At 36.1% G+C, this 20,364-nt stretch overlaps 1 protein-coding gene across 13 annotated transcripts in view; it reads left to right on the top strand.

Annotated features, from left to right (window-relative positions):
• KLHL13 (kelch like family member 13) overlaps nucleotides 1-20,364 on the top strand; it is a 386,710-nt gene that overhangs the window by 257,691 nt on the left and 108,655 nt on the right. For 7 of the 13 annotated variants that reach the window (XM_082377217.1, XM_082377215.1, XM_082377210.1 and 4 more), the window contains one exon: nucleotides 18,301-18,374. The exons of 1 other annotated variant lie outside the window; for it this stretch is intronic. In XM_082377217.1, the coding sequence (XP_082233343.1) occupies nucleotides 18,325-18,374 (50 nt within the window). In that variant the 5' untranslated portion in view covers nucleotides 18,301-18,324. Of the gene's footprint in view, nucleotides 1-6,052; nucleotides 6,135-18,300; nucleotides 18,375-20,364 lie in introns of those variants that run through there. 5 more of the 13 variants (XM_082377201.1, XM_082377213.1, XM_082377212.1 and 2 more) reach the window with 1 other exon arrangement.

Here is a 20,364-nt window from a genome sequence, read left to right as displayed (position 1 = left end):
TTGGCTGTTGTAAATAGTGCTGTAATGAACATTAGGGTGCATGTATCTTTTCAAATTATAGTTTTGTCCAGATATATGTTCAGGAGTGGGATAGCTGGATCATATCGTAACTCTATTTTTAGCTTTTTAAGAAACTTCCATACTGTTCTCCATAGTGGCTGCACCAATTTACATTCCCACCAACAGTATAGGAGGGTTCCCTTCTCTCTACACCCTCTCTGGCATTTATTGTTTGTGGATTTTTTGATGATAGCTATTTTGACTGGTGCGAGATGATCTCTCATTGTAGTTTTGATTTGCAATTATCTAATAATTAGCGATGTTGAACATCTTTTCATGTGCCTCTTGGCCATCTGTATGTCTTCTTTGGAGAAATGTTGATTTAGGTCTTCTGCCCATTTTTTGATTGGGTTGTTTGTTTTGATGATATTAAGCTTCATGAGCTGTTTGTAAATTTTGTAGGCTAATCCCTTGTCGGTCACATCATTTGCATATATCTTCTCCCAATCTGTGGGTTATCTTTTCATTTTATTTCTGGTTTCCTTTACTTTGTCATTTTCTTGTTCGTAATTTTTAGTGGAGATACAGGATTCTTCATGGTAAGTAGGACCTGAGAGGTCTCTTATTATCTTTTGAAGGTAAAAATGTGGAATACAGTATGGAGGTTTCTCAAAAAACTAAAAATAGAACTCCCATATGATCCAGCAGTTCCACTCCTGGGTATATAGCTGAAAAAAAAAGAAAACACTAATTTGAAAAGATACATGCACCCCAGTGTTCATAACAGCATTATTTATAATAGCCAAGATATGGAAGCAACCTAAGTGTCCACCAACAGATGAATGGATAAAGAAGATGTGATACACACACACACGCATGCACGTGCACGTGTGCACACACACACACACATAATGTGATACTACTTAGCCATAAAAAAAGAATGAAAATTTTGCCATTTGCAACAACATGGATGGACTTGGAGGGTATTTTGCTTAGTGAAATAAGTCAGACAGAAAGACAATTACTGTATGATATCACTTATATGTAGAATCTAAAAAATAAAACAAGCTAGTGAATATAACAAAAAAGAAACATACTCACAGATATAAAGAACAAACTAGTGGTTATCAGTGGGGAGAGGGAAGGGGGTAGGGGAAAGATAGGAGTAGAGGATTAAGAGATTCAAACTACTATGTATAAAATAAAGATGATACAAGGATATATTGCACAGCACAGGGAATATAGCCAATATTTTATAATAACTATAAATGGAGTATAGCCTTTAAAAATTGTGAATCACTTTGTTGTATACCTGAAACTTATATAATATCAACTATACATCAATACAATTTTTTTTTAAATGTGGAGACAAACAGTAATGAGTCTTTAACATGCTGTGGATTTTCTCTTGGTTTCTGACACACTCACGCACACACACAAATTGAGGTTGAACATCTTTTCTTATGCTTCTTCTCTTTGTTGTTACTCTTCTTCTATGAAAGCCCTGTTCAAATACTTGCCCACTGTGTTGCTCATCTTTATTAATGATTTTTGGGGGAATACTTTATGTATGATGAGCCTTAAACTTTTGCCTGTTGTATTTGTTGCAGGTCTCTCCACTTCCCTTTGTCTTTTAAGTTTGTTATGGTGTGTTGCACCATATAAAATTGTAAATTTTTTTTAACTAACAAACTTACAGACCACTTTTATTTTCTTTATGGCTTCTGTGTTTTGTGTTGGCCCTTAGAAAGATTTTATTTATGTCATATTAAAAAGATATTCTCTCCCATTCAGTAGGTTACCTTTCTGTTTTCTTGATAGTTTCCTTTGCTGTGCAAAAGCTTTTAAGTTTGATTAGGTCCCATTTGTTTATTTTTGCTTTTGTTTCCCCTATCCGTGGAGACAGATCCAAAAACATATCTCTAAGACCAAGGTCAAAGAGTCTACTGCCTTTGCTTTCTTCTAGGAGTTTTATGGTTTAATATCCAAAATGTATAAAGAACTTATACAGCTCAATTTAAAAAAACAAATAACTTGATTAAAAAATGGCAGAGGACTTGAATAGGCATTTTTCCAAAGGAGACATACAGACTGCCAACAGGCACATGAAAAGATGCTCAACATCACTAATCATCAGGGAAATGCAAATCAAAACCACAGTGAGATAGCACATTACACCTTTTAGGATGGCTGTGGTCAAAACAACAAGAAATAATAAGTGTTGGCAAGGATGTGGAGAAAAGGGAAGCCTCGTGTACTATTGGTGGGAATTAAATTGGTGCAGCCACAGTGGAAAACACTATGGAGGTTCTTCAAAAAATTGAAAGTAGAACTACCATATGATCCAGCAACTCCATTCCTGGGCATTTATCCAAAGAAAATGAAAATACTAATTTGAAAAGATATATGCACCCCAATGTTCATAGCAGCACTATTCACAATAGCCAAGATATGGAAGCACCCTAAATGTGCATCAACAGATGAATGAATAAAGAAGACTTGGTGTATATACACAATGGAATATTACTCAGTCATAGAAAAAGAATGAAATTTTGCAATTTGTGACAACATGGATAGACCTGGAGGGTACTGTGCGTAGTGAAATAAGCTGGGCAGAGAAAGTCCAATGCAGTATGTTTTCACTTATATGTGGAATCTAAAAAATAAAACAAATGAACAAATATAACAAAACAGAAGCAGACTCACAGATACAGAGAACAAACTAGTGGTTACCCGAGGGCAGGGGGTGGCGGGAGGAGCAAAATAGGTGAAGGGGATTAAGAGGTACAAACTACTAAGTATAAAATAAATGCTACAAGGATGTAATGTACAACACAGGGAATATCATTATTTTTGTATGGAGTGTATTCTATAAAAATATCAAATTACTGTCTTGCACACCTGAAACTAATATAATATTGTATATTAACTATACTTCAATTAAAAACAAAGAAGAAAATAAAATACATTTATTGTAATTTGAAAATGTGAACATTAAACAGGAAAAAAATCTTTATATTCTACTACTTTTATAATTTTATTTTTTCATATTTAGATATTTAATCCATCTGGGATGTATATGTATGGTGTAGATAGAATTTCAGTTTTTTCCCACTCATGTATCCAGCTTCCTCAGACCTCTTTATTGAGAAGTTCATCTTTTTTTGCTAATGATTACAACTACCACATTCACCATAGTTAATAACCATATTTATTTTGATCTGTTTTTGGATTCTGTTCTGTTGATCCTTCTGTCTGTTCCCATAGCAGTACCACACTGTTATTGTTACTGTACCTTAGTAATACATCAAGTGGGAGTTGCTTCCCCCCTTATTTAAAAAAATATTTGGGCAATTTTTATGTGTTCACTTCTTCCATTGAACTATAGATTCAACATGCAAAATATCCATCCTCCTCCACAAAGAAATTCTGACCCTTTGTTAATTTGGTTGGAATTGCATTGCATTTCTATATGAATTTTGAGGAAAATTTCTGTTCTTCAATATTGTGTGTGTGTGGGGGGGGAGGTCTCTGTGTCCATGTATTCATTTATTCAGGTCCTTTATTATTTTATGAACTTCAGTAAAATTTTAGTTTTATAAGTCTTCACATTCCTTTTTAAGTTCATTCCTAGTTATTTTTCAAATTTGGTTGGCATATAAGACGTCTGTGTCTTCGTGGAACTGATATTCTTGTAGTGGGCATCTTACTGTGTTAGTTTTCCAGTTAATTCTTCTGGACTTTTTATTAAAAATTTCATGTTATCTGTAAATCTTAGTTCTTAGGGTGTCATCCGTGGTCTAGCAGCAGCAGCATCCTTTTTGAACTTCTTAGAAAAGCAAATTCTCTGGACCCATCCCTCATCAACTGACTGAGAAACTTGGCCAGTGGGCCTGGGCAATCTGTTCATCTTGCTCTCCAGAGAGCTCTGATACATAGTCAAGTTTGAGGACCACTGATGTAAATCATAACTTTTATTTTTTCTCGTCCATATTTTCATTTCTCACCTCTTTTTTCTTGCAAAATGTGTATGTAACAGAGTTCACACTCTGTTATATAGAATGGATTATGTATTATATATAATAGAATGGACTGAAGAGCCTGAGACAAATTGCTAACTTTCCAGAGTAAGACTGGGGAAGGGAATGATGAGAAATTAACTCTTCCTTAACCAGGTAAATGGTGGTGGGGGGGGAACTTCACCTCAGACAGAGGTTTTTTGAGCGAGAGATATTAAATATATAATTTAGGTTAAGGATTTTGGTGGGTGGCAGAGGGAGACATACTATAATGTCACTCCTATAGATAAGAGTTGTAAACATGAAGTTGCAAGAAATGAAGCCAGCTAAGTTTGGCTATTGACACTTAATAAATATTAGTTAGATGAAGTTTGACCCTTATTATATGAGGACAGTAACTATTAGAAAATCAGATAGAATTGCATTAATACAAAGGTAATAACTTCAACATTGGTAAAAAGACGAATGACACCATTAACCAACAGTATATCCCAAAGGCATTCCTAAAGCCTGCTGTGAGTGTCAACATGAAAAAGGACTTCCAGTGGATCATATCAAAGAAGGAAGGAGTGGTATTATTGCAAAAAGCAGTGGAACTGCATGGTGTATACCTGTATCGATAAAGAGCAAGATGGCAGTGACCACATGGGGCAGGTTGCCCCCATGACTGTAGCAAGAAAAGTGAAATTATTGAGAAGAGTGGGTCAGTCACCTTGGCATACGGCCTGGGGAAGGAAGAAACTTATGGAACATAGGGATCCAGTCTATTTGGTCAGAGGAAGCCAAGCAGGCTGATCTCTTACATAAAAGGTGTGTTCTGAAATCAGCTGTCACTGCAACTGTTTGTACAGTGCAACTGTTATCCTTCATAGCATTGCACATTTTGTTAGGGGTGCATATGTGGGAACATTCTACATAGTCCCAGCTGGTTTTAGATTTTCTCTAGGGAAAATCACCACCCAGCTCAAATCTAATGCTCGATTGTTTTAGGGTAGGACCTCTCAGTACCACAGGTGGGAGGGGAGCATGGTGTCTGTCATGTGTGAAAGCTGAATGATTCGATAGTCTATGACATTTAAAAAATTAACTTTTATATAACAAACTATGCCTGTTTCTTAAATTCAACATTTTGCAATTTCAAAATGATTTTGATTTTTTCGTGATGCTGCTACATATAACTTGATTTAGAGAAAGGCAATTATGTACAATTTTTCTACATTTTGCAGTTTTTCGATTTTGTAGTGTTTAGCAGTTTTCACTGATATTTTCTGTCAGCTTTCTTTTCTCATCACTGTATTTATCAGAATTTTAGTTGAAGACAAATGAGTATAGAAACGCTTAAAATTTCTTTTATATAACATCGGCTTAGTTCATAAGCAGGGCTTTCCTTATATGGTGTGAAATTGGTTAGGCATATCTCAAATCTCATTATTTTTAAAGCTGTTGGTTCTTAGATAGGGTAAGAAAGTGAGACTGTGGGTTTTAATTAAATGCTAAGTCATAAACTAGAATCTCTATTTGAAATATTATCGAACTATATGACAGGTGATTGAGAATTACTAGATTTGTGAATTACTTAAAAATTCTTAAGAGTAAAATTGGTTGAACTTAGGCAAGATATCTCAGCCATCAGAAACAGTCTTGTCGGTTTTATTTCTTGTGATCTAAGTAGAATATTTTAAAGGCAAAACGACAATTAGGTCTTTGTCAGGTGTGTGCTCTGAGTAACGACTAGTTTCCCTTTTATTCATCTGAGTATTTATGGCCATGGAGAACTGTGTCTTTTTAATTACATTGTGTGTCTGGGTATATATTTGTCCTTTCTTTTTTTTTCTTAAATGCTGGCGTTTGTCTTGTCTGCTTTATCTACACAGTCCCTACGTTAGGACAGAGATAATATATTGTACATTTTTATTTCTTTTTTATTAAAATATTTCAAGCATAGGGAAAAGTACAGAGACCAATATAACAAACACTCATATAACCCCCATTTAGCTATGTAATACCTTAACATTTTGCCATTTTTGTTTCAGATCCTTAGCAAAATGCTAGATACAGGCGCAGCTCCTTGGCGTATCTCTCCCCAGTTGCATTCCTCTCCCTTCCTCTCTGGAGGTAACGACTATGCCAAATTTTCTCATCGTTCCTATGAATATTTTTATGCTTTTCCTACATATGTATGTATGTGTCTATATATCAATCTGGTATTATCCTATGTGCTTTTGAAATTTATTCCATAGTATTGTACTACTTTTAGTTTACATTTTTTTACTGAAGTATAGTTGACTCACGTTGTTATGTTAGTTTCAAGTGTACAGCAAAGTGATTCAGTTATACATATACACACACACACACACACACATATATATATATTCTTTTTCAGATTCTTTCCCCTTATAGCTTATTACAAAATATTGACTATAGTTTCTGGTGCGATACAGTAGGACCTTGTTGGTTATCTATTTTACATACCGTAGTGTGTATCTGTTAACCCCAAACTCCTAATTTATCCCTCCCTCCCCTTTCCCCTTTGGTAACCATAAGTTTGTTTTCTATGTCTGCGGGTCTATTTTTGTTTTGTATATAAGTTCATTTGTATCATTTTTTTTCTAGATTCCACACATAAGTGATATCATATGATATTTGTCTTTCTCTGTCTGGCTTACTTCACTTAGTATGATAATCTCTAGGTCCATCCATATTGCTGCAAATGGCATTATTTCATTCTTTTTTATGGCTGAGTAGTATTCCATTGTGTATGGGTGTGTGTGTGTGTGTGTATACATATATACACACACACACATCACGTCTTTATCCATTCATCTGTCGATGGACATTTAGGTTGCTTCCACATATGTCTTGGCTATTGTAAATAGTGCTGCTTTGAACATGGGGGTGCATGTATCTTTTTGTATTATGGTTTTCTCTAGATATATGCCCAGGAGTGGGATTGCAGGATCATATGGTAGCTCTATTTTTAGTTTTTTAAGGAACCTCCATACTGCTCTCCATAGTGGCTGCACCAACTTAATGTTCCCACCAACAGTGTAGAAGGGTTCCCTTTTCTCCACACGGTCTCCAGCATTTATTATTTGTAGACTTTTGATGATGGCCATTCTGACCGGTGTGAGGTGATACCTCATTGTAGTTTTGATTTGCATTTCTCTAATAATTAGTGATGTTGAGCATCTTTTCATGTGCCTTTTGGCCGTCTGTATATCTTCTTTGGAGAAATGTCTATTTAGGTCTTCTTCCCATTTTTTGATTGAGTTGTTTGTGATTTTTTGATAGTGAACTGTATGAGCTGTTTGTATATTTTGGAGATTAATCCCACATTGTTTGCATCGTTTGCAAATATTTTCTCACATTCTATAGGTTTTCTTTTTGTTTTGTTTATGTTTTCCTTTGCTGTGCAAAAGCTTTTGAGTTTAATTAGGTCCCATTTATTTATTTTTGTTTTTATTTCCATTAGTCTAGGAGACAGATCCAAAAAGATCTTGCTACAATTTATGTCAAAGAATGTCCTGCCTCTGTTTTCCTCTAGGAGTTTTTTAGCATAATGCTTTTCATATTTACCTGCTCTAGTATCTCCCATTATGAAAACAAAGTAAAACAAAACATTATCTACTTCTATCCTATATCCCTCTCCATCTACCACCTATTTATATCTCTTCCTAAGTGAGTGTTATGTGTGCCTGTTTCCTCTCTTCGTTCTCTCTTGAACCCACAATAATGAAACTTTTCACCACCATTTCATGTAAACAGTTCTTATCAAGGTGGCCAGTGACCTCTGGGTTACCACACCGAGTTGTTATTTCTCCATTCTTCACTTAACCTCTCAACAGCATCTGACACACTTGGTTATCCCTTTCTTCATGTAACACTTTAGTTTACCTTTTAGATTTACTACATCTCCCTGGTTTTCCTCCTACCTCATGGCTACTCCTTCTTACTCTTTTTGCCACATTCTCATTAGTTTTTATTTTGAAATAAATTGAACGGAAAAGTATAGACTGAAAAGTGAACATCTCTCCCTGCCCCCCTCAAAACCCATATTCCCTCTCACTAATAAAAAATATAAACAGGCTTCATTTGTGTGTGCATGTGTGTATAAATTTCATAGGTGGAAACAGTGCCTCATTTTAAATTACAATTATTTGTTTATTAATGATTTTTATTTTCTGTACACTTTCTGTTTATATTATTTGCTCACTTTTACTATAGTGTTTTATTGGTTTTATTGATTAAGTGTTCGCGTTTGTGTGTATAAATTAAAATCGTTGACTCTGTTGTCTGTCATGTGTATTGTGAATTTTTTTTTTAATTTTATTTATTTTCTAATACAGCAGGTTCTTATTAGTTATCCATTTTACACACATCAGTGTATACATGTCAATCCCAATCTCCCCATTCATCCCACCACCACCACCCCCCCACCGCTTTCCCCCCTTGGTGTCCGTACGTTTGTTCTCTACATCTCTGTCTCTATTTCTGCCCTGCAAACGAGTTCATCTGTACCATTTTTCTTGGTTCCACATACATGCGTTAATATACGATATTTGTTTTTCTCTTTCTGACTTACTTCACTCTGTATGACAGTCTCTAGATCCATCCACGTCTCTACAAATGACCCAATTTCATTCCTTTTTATGGCTGAGTAATATTCCATTGTATATAGGTACCACATCTTCTTTATCCATTCGTCTGTCGATGGGCATTTAGGGTGCTTCCATGACCTGACTATTGTAAATCATGCTGCAATGAACATTGGGGTGCATGTGTCTCTTTGAATTATGGTTTTCTCTGGGTATATGCCCAGGAGTGGGATTGCTGGGTCATATGATAATTCTATTTTTAGTTTTTTAAGGAACCTCCATACTATTCTCCATAGTGGCTGTATCAATTTACATTCCCACCAAGAGTGCAAGAGGGTTCCCTTTTCTCCACACCCTCTCCAGCATTTGTTGTTTGTAGGTTTTCTGATGATGCCCATTCTAACTGGTGTGAGGTGATACCTCATTGTAGTTTTGATTTGCATTTCTCGAATAATTAGTGATGTTGAGCAGCTTTTCATGTGCTTCTTGGCCATCTATATATCTTCTTTGGAGAAATGTCTATTTAGGTCTTCTGCCCATGTTTTGATTGGGTTGTTTGTTTTTTTAATATTGAGCTGCATGAGCTGTTTATATAATTTGGAGCTTAATCCTTTGTCCATTGATCCGTTTGCAAATATTTTCTCCCATTCTGAGGGTTGTCTTTTCGTCTTCTTTGTAGTTTCCTTTGCTGTGCAAAAGCTTTGAAGTTTCATTAGGTCCCATTTGTTTATTTTTGTTTTTATTTCCATTACTCTAGGAGGTGGATCAAAAAAGATCTTGCTGTGATTTATGTCAAAGAGTGTTCTTCCTATGTTTTCCTCTAAGAGTTTTATAGTGTCCGGTCTTACATTTAGGTCTCGAATCCACTTTGAGTTTATTTTTGTGTGTGGTGTTATGGAGTATTCTAATTTCATTCTTTTACATGTAGCTGTCCAGTTTTCCCAGCACCACTTATTGTGAATTATTTTTCCTGCTTTATCAAATGCCATTTGACTTTGTGGTATTTTTGAAGTACAGAATTCTAATTTTTTGCTACAATCAGATTTAACAGTTTTTACCTTTATGGTTCCTGGGTTCTGGGTGCTGCTTACCTTCTCCACTGAATCATTATAAATAATTTCACTAGGGTTTTCTTTAGTACTGCTTCAAAGCTTCCTTTTTTACCTTTAAATCTTTGGTCCTTCTGGAATTTATTTAGTGTATGAAGTGAAGTAGTGTACAACCTATTTATTTTTCTAAGTGACTACCTGATTGTCCCCCAATCGTTTAATCATCTCTATTTCTCTTACTCATTTGAGGACCACCTTCACTGTAGAGTAATTCCCTGATGTATTTAAATTCCTCACAAGTTATTAAAAGAATTTATTTATTTCTGTTTTATTTTTCAAACCACTGCAGTGTGATTCTCCCCACTCATCGAACTACTCTTGAAAAAAGGTCATCGTGGACTTTATAGCTGTCAAATCATTTAGCTGTATCTTACTTTGGCCAGAACGTGAAACAGTTGAATACCCTCCAACCACTGTTCCTCTGAACTATCCTTCTTCTTTTCACAATTCTCTTAGTTTCCCTCCTACCTATTGTCTCTTTTCTTTGCTAGCTTGTCTTCCTCTGTTTATTGCACAAAAGTGTTCATTGAGTTTGCACTTTCTCCTGGCATGAGTAATATTTCCCAGTCTCATCACTTAACTGGCTAAATATTCCTGTGTTTTCCTTTCTACTTCCAACTTAAATCTAGACCTATATTTCCAATTTTCTGTTAGATACTATATGTTGTGCCCTGGGTTACTTCTATATGTCTATACAAACCATTGTTGTTGTTGTTGTTGTTTGTTTGTTTGTTTGTTTGTACTGCAGGTTCTTATCAGTCATCAATTTTATACACATCAGTGTATACATGTCAATCCCAATCGCCCAATTCAGCACACCACCATCCCCACCCCACCGCGGTTTTCCCCCCTTGGTGTCCATACGTTTGTTCTCTACATCTGTGTCTCAACTTCTGCCCTGCAAACCGGTTCATCTGTACCATTTTTCTAGGTTCCACATACATGCGTTAATATACGATATTTGTTTTTCTCTTTCTGACTTACTTCACTCTGTATGACAGTCTCTAGATCCATCCACGTCTCAACAAATGACTCAATTTCGTTCCTTTTTATGGCTGAGTAATATTCCATTGTATATAAGTACCACATCTTCTTTATCCATTCGTCTGTCGATGGGCATTTAGGGTGCTTCCATGACCTGGCTATTGTAAATCGTGCTGCAATGAACATTGGGGTGCATGTGTCTCTTTGAATTATGGTTTTCTCTGGGTATATGCCCAGTAGTGGGATTGCTGGGTCATATGGTAATTCTATTTTTAGTTTTTTAAGGAGCCTCCATATTGTTCTCCATAGTGGCTGTATCAATTTACATTCCCACCAAGAGTGCAAGAGGGTTCCCTTTTCTCCACACCCTCTCCAGCATTTGTTGTTTGTAGATTTTCTGATGATGGCCATTCTAACTGGTGTGAGGTGATACCTCATTGTAGTTTTGATTTGCATTTCTCTAATAATTAGTGATGTTGAGCATCTTTTCATGTGCTTCCTGGCCATCTGTATGTCTTCTTTGGAGAAATGTCTATTTAGGTCTTCTGCCCATTTTTGGATTGGGGTGTTTGTTTCTTTAATATTGAGCTGCATGAGCTGTTTATATATTTTGTAGATTAATCCTTTGTCCGTTGATTTGTTTGCAAATATTTTCTCCCATTCTGAGGGTTGTCTTTTTGTCTTGTTTATGGTTTCCTTTGCTGTGCAAAAGCTTTTAAGTTTCATTAGGTCCCATTTGTTTATTTTTGTTTTTATTTCCATTACTCTAGGAGGTGGATCAAAAAAGATCTTGCTGTGATTTATGTCAAAGAGTGTTCTTCCTATGTTTTCCTCTAAGAGTTTTATAGTGTCCAGTCTTACATTTAGGTCTCTAATCCATTTTGAGTTTATTTTTGTGTATGGTGTTAGGGAGTGTTCTAATTTTATTCTTTTACATGTAGCTGTCCAGTTTTCCCAGCACCACTTATTGAAGAGACTGTCTTTTCTCCATTGTATATCCTTGCCTCCTTTCTCATAGATTAGTTGACCATAGGTGCGTGGGTTTATCTCTGGGCTTTCTATCTTGTTCCATTGATCTATGTTTCTGTTTTTGTGCCAGTACCATATTGTCTTGATTACTGTAGCTTTGTAGTATAGTCTGAAGTCAGGGAGTCTGATTCCTCCAGCTCCGTTTTTTTCCCTCAAGACTGCTTTGGCTATTCGGGGTCTTTTGTGTCTCCATACAAATTTTAAGATGATTTGTTCTAGTTCTGTAATAAATGCCATTAGTAATTTGATAGGGACTGCATTGAATCTGTAGATTGCTTTGGGTAGTATAGTCATTTTCACAATATTGATTCTTCCAATCCAAGAACATGGTATATCTCTCCATTTGTTGGTATCATCTTTAATTTCTTTCATCAGTGTCTTCTTGTTTGCTGCATACAGGTTTTTGTCTCCCTAGGTAGGTTTATTCCTAGGTATTTTATTCTTTTTGTTGCAATGGTATATGGGAGTGTCTCCATAATTTCTCTTTCAGATTTTTCATCATTAGTGTATAGGAACGCAAGAGATTTCTGTGCATTAATTTTGCATCCTGCAACTTTACCAAATTCATTGATTAGCTTTAGTAGTTTTCTGGTGACATTTTTAGGATTCTCTATGTATAGTATCATGTCATCTGCAAACAGTGACAGTTATACTTCTTCTTTTCCAATTTGTATTCCTTTTATTTCTTTTTCTTCTCTGATTGCTGTGGCTAGGACTTCCAAAACTATGTTGAATACTAGTGGTGAGAGTGGACATCCTTTTCTCGTTCCTGATCTTAGAGGAAATGCTTTCAGTTTTTCACCATTGAGAATGATGTTTGCTGTGGGTTTGTCTTATATGGCCTTTATTACGTTGAGGTTGGTTCCCTCTATGCCCACTTTCTGGAGAGTTTTTATCATAAAAGGGTGTTGAATTTTGTCAAAAGCTTTTCCTGCATCTATTGAGATGATCATATGGTTTTTCTTCTTCAATTTGTTAATATGGTGTATCACATTGATTGATTTGCATATATTGAAGAATCCTTGCATCCCTGGGATAAATCCCACTTGATTGTGGTGTATGATCCTTTTAATGTGTTGTTGGATTCTGTTTGCTAGTATTTTGTTGAGGATTTTTGCATCTATATTCATCAGTGATATTGGTCTGTAATTTTGTTTTTCTGTAGTATCTTTGTCCGGTTTTGGTATCAGGGTGATGGTGGCCTCATAGAATGAGTTTGGGAGTGTTCCTTCCTCTGCAATTTTTTGGAAGAGTTTGAGAAGGATGGGTGTTAGCTCTTCTCTAAATGTTTGATAGAATTCACCTGTGAAGCCATCTGATCCTGGACTTTTGTTTGTTGGAAGATTTTTAATCACAGTTTCAATTTCATTACTTGTGATTGGTCTGTTCATATTTTCTGTTTCTTCCTGGTTCAGTCTTGGAAGGTTATACCTTTCTAAGAATTTGTCCATTTCTTCCAGGTTGTCCATTTTATTGGCATAGAGTTGCTTGTAGTAGTCTCTTAGGATGCTTTGTATTTCTGCGGTGTCTGTTGTAACTTCTCCTTTTTCATTTCTAATTTTAATGATTTGAGTCCTCTCCCTCTTTTTCTTGATGAGTCTGGCTAATGGCTTATCAATTTTGTTTATCTTCTCAAAGAAGCAGCTTTTAGTTTTATTGATCTGTGCTATTGTTCTTTTTGTTTCTATTTCATTTATTTCCACTCTGATCTTTATGACTTCTTTCCTTCTGCTAACTTTGGGTCTTGTTTGTTCTTCTTTCTCTAGTTCCTTTAGATGTAAGGTTAGATTGTTTGAGATTTTTCTTGTTTCTGGCTGTGTTGGGTCTTCGGTTCGTGCGAGGGCTTTCTCCAGTTGCAGCAAGCGGGGGCCACTCTTCATCGCGGTGCGGGGACCGCTCTTCATCGTGGTGCGCGGGCCTTTCACTATCGCGGCCCCTCCCGTTGCGGGGCACAGGCTCCAGACGCGCAGGCTCAGTAGTTGTGGCTCACGGGCCCAGCCACTCCGTGGCATGTGGGATCTTCCCAGACCAGGGCTCGAACCCGTGTCCCCTGCATTAGCAGGCAGATTCTCATCCACTGCGCCACCAGGGAAGCCCTCTTGTTTCTTGAGGTAGGCTTGTGTAGCTATAAACTTCCCTCTTAGAACTGCTTTTGCTGCATCCCATAGGTTTTGGATTGTGTTTTCATTGTCATTTGTCTCTAGGTATTTTTTTTTTCTAGGTATTTTTTGATTTCCTCTTTGATTTCTTCAGTGATCTCTTGGTTATTTAGTAACATATTGTTTAGCCTCCATGTGTTTGTGTTTTTTACGTTTTTTCCCCTGTAATTCATTTCTAATCTCATAGCGTTGTGGTCAGAAAAGATGCTTGATATGATTTCAATTTTTTTCAATTTACTGAGGCTTGATTTGTGACCCAAGATGTGATCTATCCTGGAGAATGTTCCCATGCGCACTTGAGAAGAAAGTGTAATCTGCTGTTTTTGGATGGAATGTCCTATAAATATCAATTAAATCTATCTGGTCTATTGTGTCATTTAAAGCTTCTGTTTCCTTATTTATTTTCATTTTGGATGATCTGTCCATTGGTATAAGTGAGGTGTTAAAGTCCCCCACTATTATTGTGTTACTGTCGATTTCCTCTTTTATAGCTGTTAGCAGTTGCCTTGTGTATTGAGGTGCTCCTATGTTGGGTGCATATATATTTATAATTGTTATATCTTCTTCTTGGATTGATCCCTTGATCATTATGTAGTGTCCTTCCTTGTCTCTTGTAACATTCTTTATTTTAAAGTCTATTTTATCTGATATGAGTATAGCTACTCCAGCTTTCTTTTGATTTCCATTTGCATGGAATATCTTTTTCCATCCCCTCACTTTCAGTCTGTATGTGTCCCTAGGTCTGAAGTGAGTCTCTTGTAGACAGCCTATATATATGGGTCTTGTTTTTGTATCCATTCAGCAAGACTGTGTCTTTTGGTTGGAGCATTTAATCCATTCACGTTTAAGGTAATTATCGATATGTATGTTCCTATGACCATTTTCTTAATTGTTTTGGGTTTGTTTTTGTAGGTCCTTTTCTTCTCTTGTGTTTCCCACTTAGAGAAGTTCCTTTAGCATTTGTTGTAGAGCTGGTTTGGTGGTGCTGAATTCTCTTAGCTTTTACTTGTCTGTAAAGCTTTTGATTTCTCCATCGAATCTAAATGAGATCCTTGCTGGGTAGAGTAATTTTGGTTGTAGGTTCTTCCCTTTCATCACTTTAAGTATATCATGACACTCCCTTCTGGCTTGTAGAGTTTCTGCTGAGAAATCAGCTGTTAACCTTATGGGAGTTCCCTTGTATGTTATTTCTCGTTTTTCCCTTGCTGCTTTCAATAATTTTTCTTTGGCTTTAATTTTTGCCACTTTGATTACTATGTGTCTCGGCGTGTTTCTCCTTGGGTTTATCCTGTATGGGACTCTCTGTGCTTCCTGGACTTGGGTGGCTATTTCCTTTCCCATGTTAGGGAAGTTTTCGACTATAATCTCTTCAAATATTTTCTCTGGTCCTTTCTCTCTCTCTTCTCCTTCTGGGACCCCTATGATGCGAATGTTGTTGTGTTTAATGTTGTCCCAGAGGTCTCTTAGGCTGTCTTCATTTCTTTTCATTCTTTTTTGTTTATTCTGTTCCGCAGCAGTGAATTCCACCATTCTGTCTTCCAGGTCACTTACCCGTTCTTCTGCCTCAGTTATTCTGCTATTGATTCCTTCTAGTGTAGTTTTCATTTCAGTTATTGTATTGTTCATCTCTGTTTGTTTGTTCTTTAATTCTTCTAGGTCTTTGTTAAACATTTCTTGCATCTTCTTGATCTTTGCCTCCATTCTTATTCTGAAGTCCTGGATCATCTTCATTATCATTATTCTGAATTCTTTTTCTGGAAGGTTGCCTATCTCCACTTCGTTTAGTTGGTTTTTGGGGTTTTATCTTGTTCCTTTCTCTGGTACATAGCCCTCTGTCTTTTCATCTTGTCTATCTTTCTGTGAATGTGGTTTTTGTTCTACAGGCTGCAGGATTGTAGTTTTTCTTGCTTCTGCTGTCTGCCCTCTGGTGGTTGAGGCTATCTAAGAAGCTTGATGGGAGGCTCTGGTGGTGGGTAGAACTCACCCTTGTTGTTTTTGTTTTCAGTGTTTTTCCTTCTTTCTATACCCTACCTCACTTGATATCATCACCATTTCCCCCTGTTACTTAAATAGATTTTGTCTTTGATATGTCTCCTTATCCCTTTAAAATCTGTCAGTGATCTGTCATAAGTCCTAGTTCTTCCTGCCTGCCCTCATAGTCCTTGTCTGTGCTCTCATTTCATGCCTTGATTTTGGAAGTAGTTTCTTATCAGTCTCCATACTTCTGGTCTCTCTCTCTCTGATCCACCACCACATTGCAGGCAGTGTTAATTTTCTAATACGTATGTTTGATCATACAAACTCCATGGTTAAAAATGGTTGGTTTCATTTATATCCTGCATAAGTTGATCACATGCACTTACTTCCTCTCTCTTCCTAACTCCATTAAAATGAGAGTAAAGAAATGGAAAAATTCAAAAGGGCAAAGAGAACAGGAATGGAAACACTGACAGATGTAAGGTTGGAACTGTTTTTTTACTTAGAGCAAAGGAAGTTACAACTCCAGTATCTTCCCCTACATGAACTTTCAAGAGAAACCAACTCTTTCTTCCCATAGAATTCCTAATATTTCAAGACTTGGAGGCACCTGGTCTGTAGAAGGCAGGAATGAGTCATGAGATTGAAAGCATGGGCTGTTCTTTGAAAGTCTAAAATAAGTCGCTGAAGTCTCCTGTACCATCACCCCCTCTCTGCTCCTCTGGAGACCAGAGGTTTATTATGTGGAGAATTTGACAGGAGAGCCCCAGACTCAGAGATCCAGGTGCAGCAAGTGGATTGCTTAAAACGATGGGATTACGTGAAAGTTTGCATACCTAATTTTGGGACCTGTATGTTCTACCCTAGATGCAGTTGGTAAAAAGTTTCATGAATTAATTATTTTCACATTCCCAGATTCCTAATAGTAATCTAGATATAGCTGGTTTTCTCTTGGCACATCTTCTAAAAAAGCATGTAGCCTAAACAAAATTAAAATTTCTCAACCTCTCAAAATTCTCTCACTGGTTAAACATTTTTAGAAAAGATAAGTCAAAAGTCAGTTGATTTTGAGATGCTTAAAAAATTTATTTTGTTTAGGCTACTCAGTTTCTTTACTTGTAATAACAGGATTATAAGCAGAGAAATGCGATTGTGCAAATAATTATGAATGCTATGTTGTCATTTGAATTGTTTCTTTTTTAGAGTTTTGAAGACCCAAGAAACAGAGTACAGTTGACCCTAAAACAGCACAGGAGTTAGGGGCGCCAACCCCTAAACAGTTGAAAAGCCTCGTATTGCTATCTCTGCTTTTAAAAAAAGAAAAAGAATTGATAAATGATGCACCCAAGGGCAGGAAGTTGAAACAGTTTGGATAGAATCAGGACTGAAACCCTAGTTCTTTTGATTCCACATATTATGATCTCTAATTGAACACAAGCTTTTCCCCACACTTAGTTAATTTAAAGATTTGTAAAATGAAAATGCAGGCACTATATTTATTGAAAAAATGTGTAAGTGGACCTGCACAGTTCAAACCTGTGTTGTTCATGGTCAACTGTACTTTTTCCCCTTCTACTTCTTTTCCTTTTGCCCCTAAATTAAGGGACAGGTGAAGGCAGGGAACAATGAAGAAAATCTTTTTTCCTCTAGCTTAATTATTTTAGGTTTTCAAGTAGTTTTATAACAAACATAATTATGTTAACAAACTAAACTGGATACTATACCTTTTTACCTTCCCAATGCAATAAATTGATTTTATTAACAAGAAACATTTATGTAAATTATACATTTTTGCTTCCCAATATATTTGAAATTAATAGAATACATTAAATATACTCTCTATCTCCAATGCAAAGCATCCACATTACTAAAAACAAATATATACTATAGTTTACTACCACCTCGCCTGCTCCTTTCCCATAAAAACAATGTTCCTACCTCCAATACCTATTTTATATCTTTAAGGTTTAAAAATCTTTAAACAATCTTTCTATCCTTAATTTTGACCAACCACTTCGAAAATCGTGGGCCCTGCATATGGGCCCCACAGGCCTCAAGTCCCGCTGGTAACTCTTCTCTTCTTAACTTCTCTGTCTCACCCAACTTCACACATACGCCCCAGGTCTTCTGACTCTCATTTAATCCATCTTCCTGTATACATGGTGGTTTTTCCATAGATCATTGTTAGCTAATGATTTCACATGAAATCAGTCAGTACTCTTTAATGATTTCAGTGTTGAATTTCGTAGGTATTTTGACTATTGCAGATTCAGTTTCTTAATTTTCATAAGCTGTAATATGGATATTAGGTACATGGACATACATTTTGCCTATCGCAAAATATGTAAAATATTACAAAGGTAGCATAATATGAAAATTCTAGTGTTGATTTTCATAGTAAATATTGACTTCTTTTCCTCCTGAACAGGTCATTCTCCAACTTTTAGAGGTGATGGATCATCTGCATAGAGGGGAATCAGTTGCGGCAATACTCCGTAACCGGTATATTTATGGAAGCAATTTACCTTATAAGTTATATAATGTCTCTTCTGCTTATTTATTTACCTAACATAGTTGGTACTCAATAAATATTTGTTGAATACCTGGCATAAAATAAAAGTATTTGCTATATGAGTGAATAAAAGAATGCCTGGGTGACAAAGAAATGGAATGAAGAACATGTTAATGACTGTGTGTTCTGAGCTAATGAAAAAAATAGAAAATATAATCAGAAATTAAAATTGGTGTACATTGTGAACACCTGGAATTCAGTCAGTGGAGCTATTGATTTGAATTTTTAGTTTTAAAGCATACCAATGAATAAATACTGGTATCTGTTGCTTATGAATAGATGTCTCAATGAAGTATTTTTTTAAATAGTATTGCCCTGTCATTGCGTGTACCTTTCTGTTATTTAAAATTCCAGTTAAAACTTTTTTAGGGAGTTCTGAGAAATTGAGAGCTTCCTCTGTCAGTTTAGGATTTTAAATTCGTGGTTTAAAAAAACATAGCCTTTACTTTGCAGGTGTGAAAGAGTATCCCTTATTCCCAGTAGTTTAATTGTATGGTTTGGGTGAAATATTTGAAATAATATGCTGGAGTTGTCTGTATCATGGTTCTGACAGTTACTAGTGTAGTCTTGGTTAAGTTTTTTAATTGCTCTGGGCCTTAACTTTCTCGTCTGTGAATTGGGGATAATAATAATAATACCTATATCTCAAGGTTGTTTTGAGGATTAAAAAAGTGTCTATTGGGTGTGTGTGTTTGTGTGGAGAGAGAGAACTTGGCAAGTAATTCACGGTATATCAGTGCTTGTGTTGAAATATAAATGTGGGATTTTAACTATTTTGAAAATACAATATTTGTGTTACTAAATTCTAAAGTACTTTAAAAATAGGTGTGTCTTAAAAGAATATGGAAAGGGGGGAAAGGTTGAAGTATAAAGGGGACACATATAACGTCATTGTTATTTGAAAGATACCATGCTAGGAATTGTACATAATATTCCCATCAAGGAAATATTGTATGAAAGGTACATGCTTGTTGGAATGTGGGCAAGGGGCTGTAAGGTAGACTTGTTCAGAGATACCGAAAGCCAGGAGATCACAGCAGGAATCATGTGTTGCCACGTTGGGTGAAAAGATAGAAGAGTAGATTGCTGGGCCGGTTGGAGGGGGGAAGTTGTGCCGAATACCTAATGGTGAACTGAGTCTGTAGAGTTCAAGCACTGCTGAAGTGGGGATTCTATATCACACATTTGGAAGAGGAACTAGTAGGACGGCAGGATTTCCTAAGCTCAAGTTGATAACTGTGGTGGTTATAGCATAATTGAATTTGTTTCCATTATTATTATTGAGATATAATTGCATACAGTAAAATACACAAACATTTAAATATACATCTTGATTTATTTTTATACATGCAAACATCCAGGTAACCACAACCCAGGTCAAGATAGAAAACAATGCCATCCCTCCAGAGAATTCCCTCATTCCCCTTTCCAGTTCATGTCCCCTCCCTTCCTACTGACTTACATATTTTGGGTTAGTGTTCCTTGTTCTTGAACTTCATGTAAATGGAGTCAAACACTGTGTATTCTTTTGTGTATGGCTTCTGTTGTTCAAAATAATGTTTTTGAAATCCACCATCCTTGCAGGTATCTGTAGTTTCTTCTTTTTTTATTGCTCTGTAGTGTTCCATTGTTTAAATATACCACAGTTTGTTTATCCATTTCTTGTTGAGAGTCACTTAAGTTATACCCATTATTTGGCTATTATGAATTAAGCTGTTGTTGACATTTTTTAGCAAATCTTTTTGTGGCCATATACACTCATTTCCTTTGGATATATACCTAGAAGTAGAATTGGTGGGTCATAGGAGATGTATACATATATTTACTTAACATTCGTAGAAACTGCCAAACACTTTTTTAAAGTGGTTATACCATTTTCTTTTCTGACCAGTAATACGTGAGAACCCTCACAAACTCTTG

Source organism: Balaenoptera borealis (genome assembly GCF_965194805.1).
Source record: "Balaenoptera borealis genome assembly, chromosome: X".
Classification (NCBI taxonomy): Eukaryota; Metazoa; Chordata; class Mammalia; order Artiodactyla; family Balaenopteridae; genus Balaenoptera; species Balaenoptera borealis.
The sequence above is the reverse complement of the archived record's forward strand: the minus strand, read 5'-3'. Positions and strand labels throughout refer to the sequence as shown.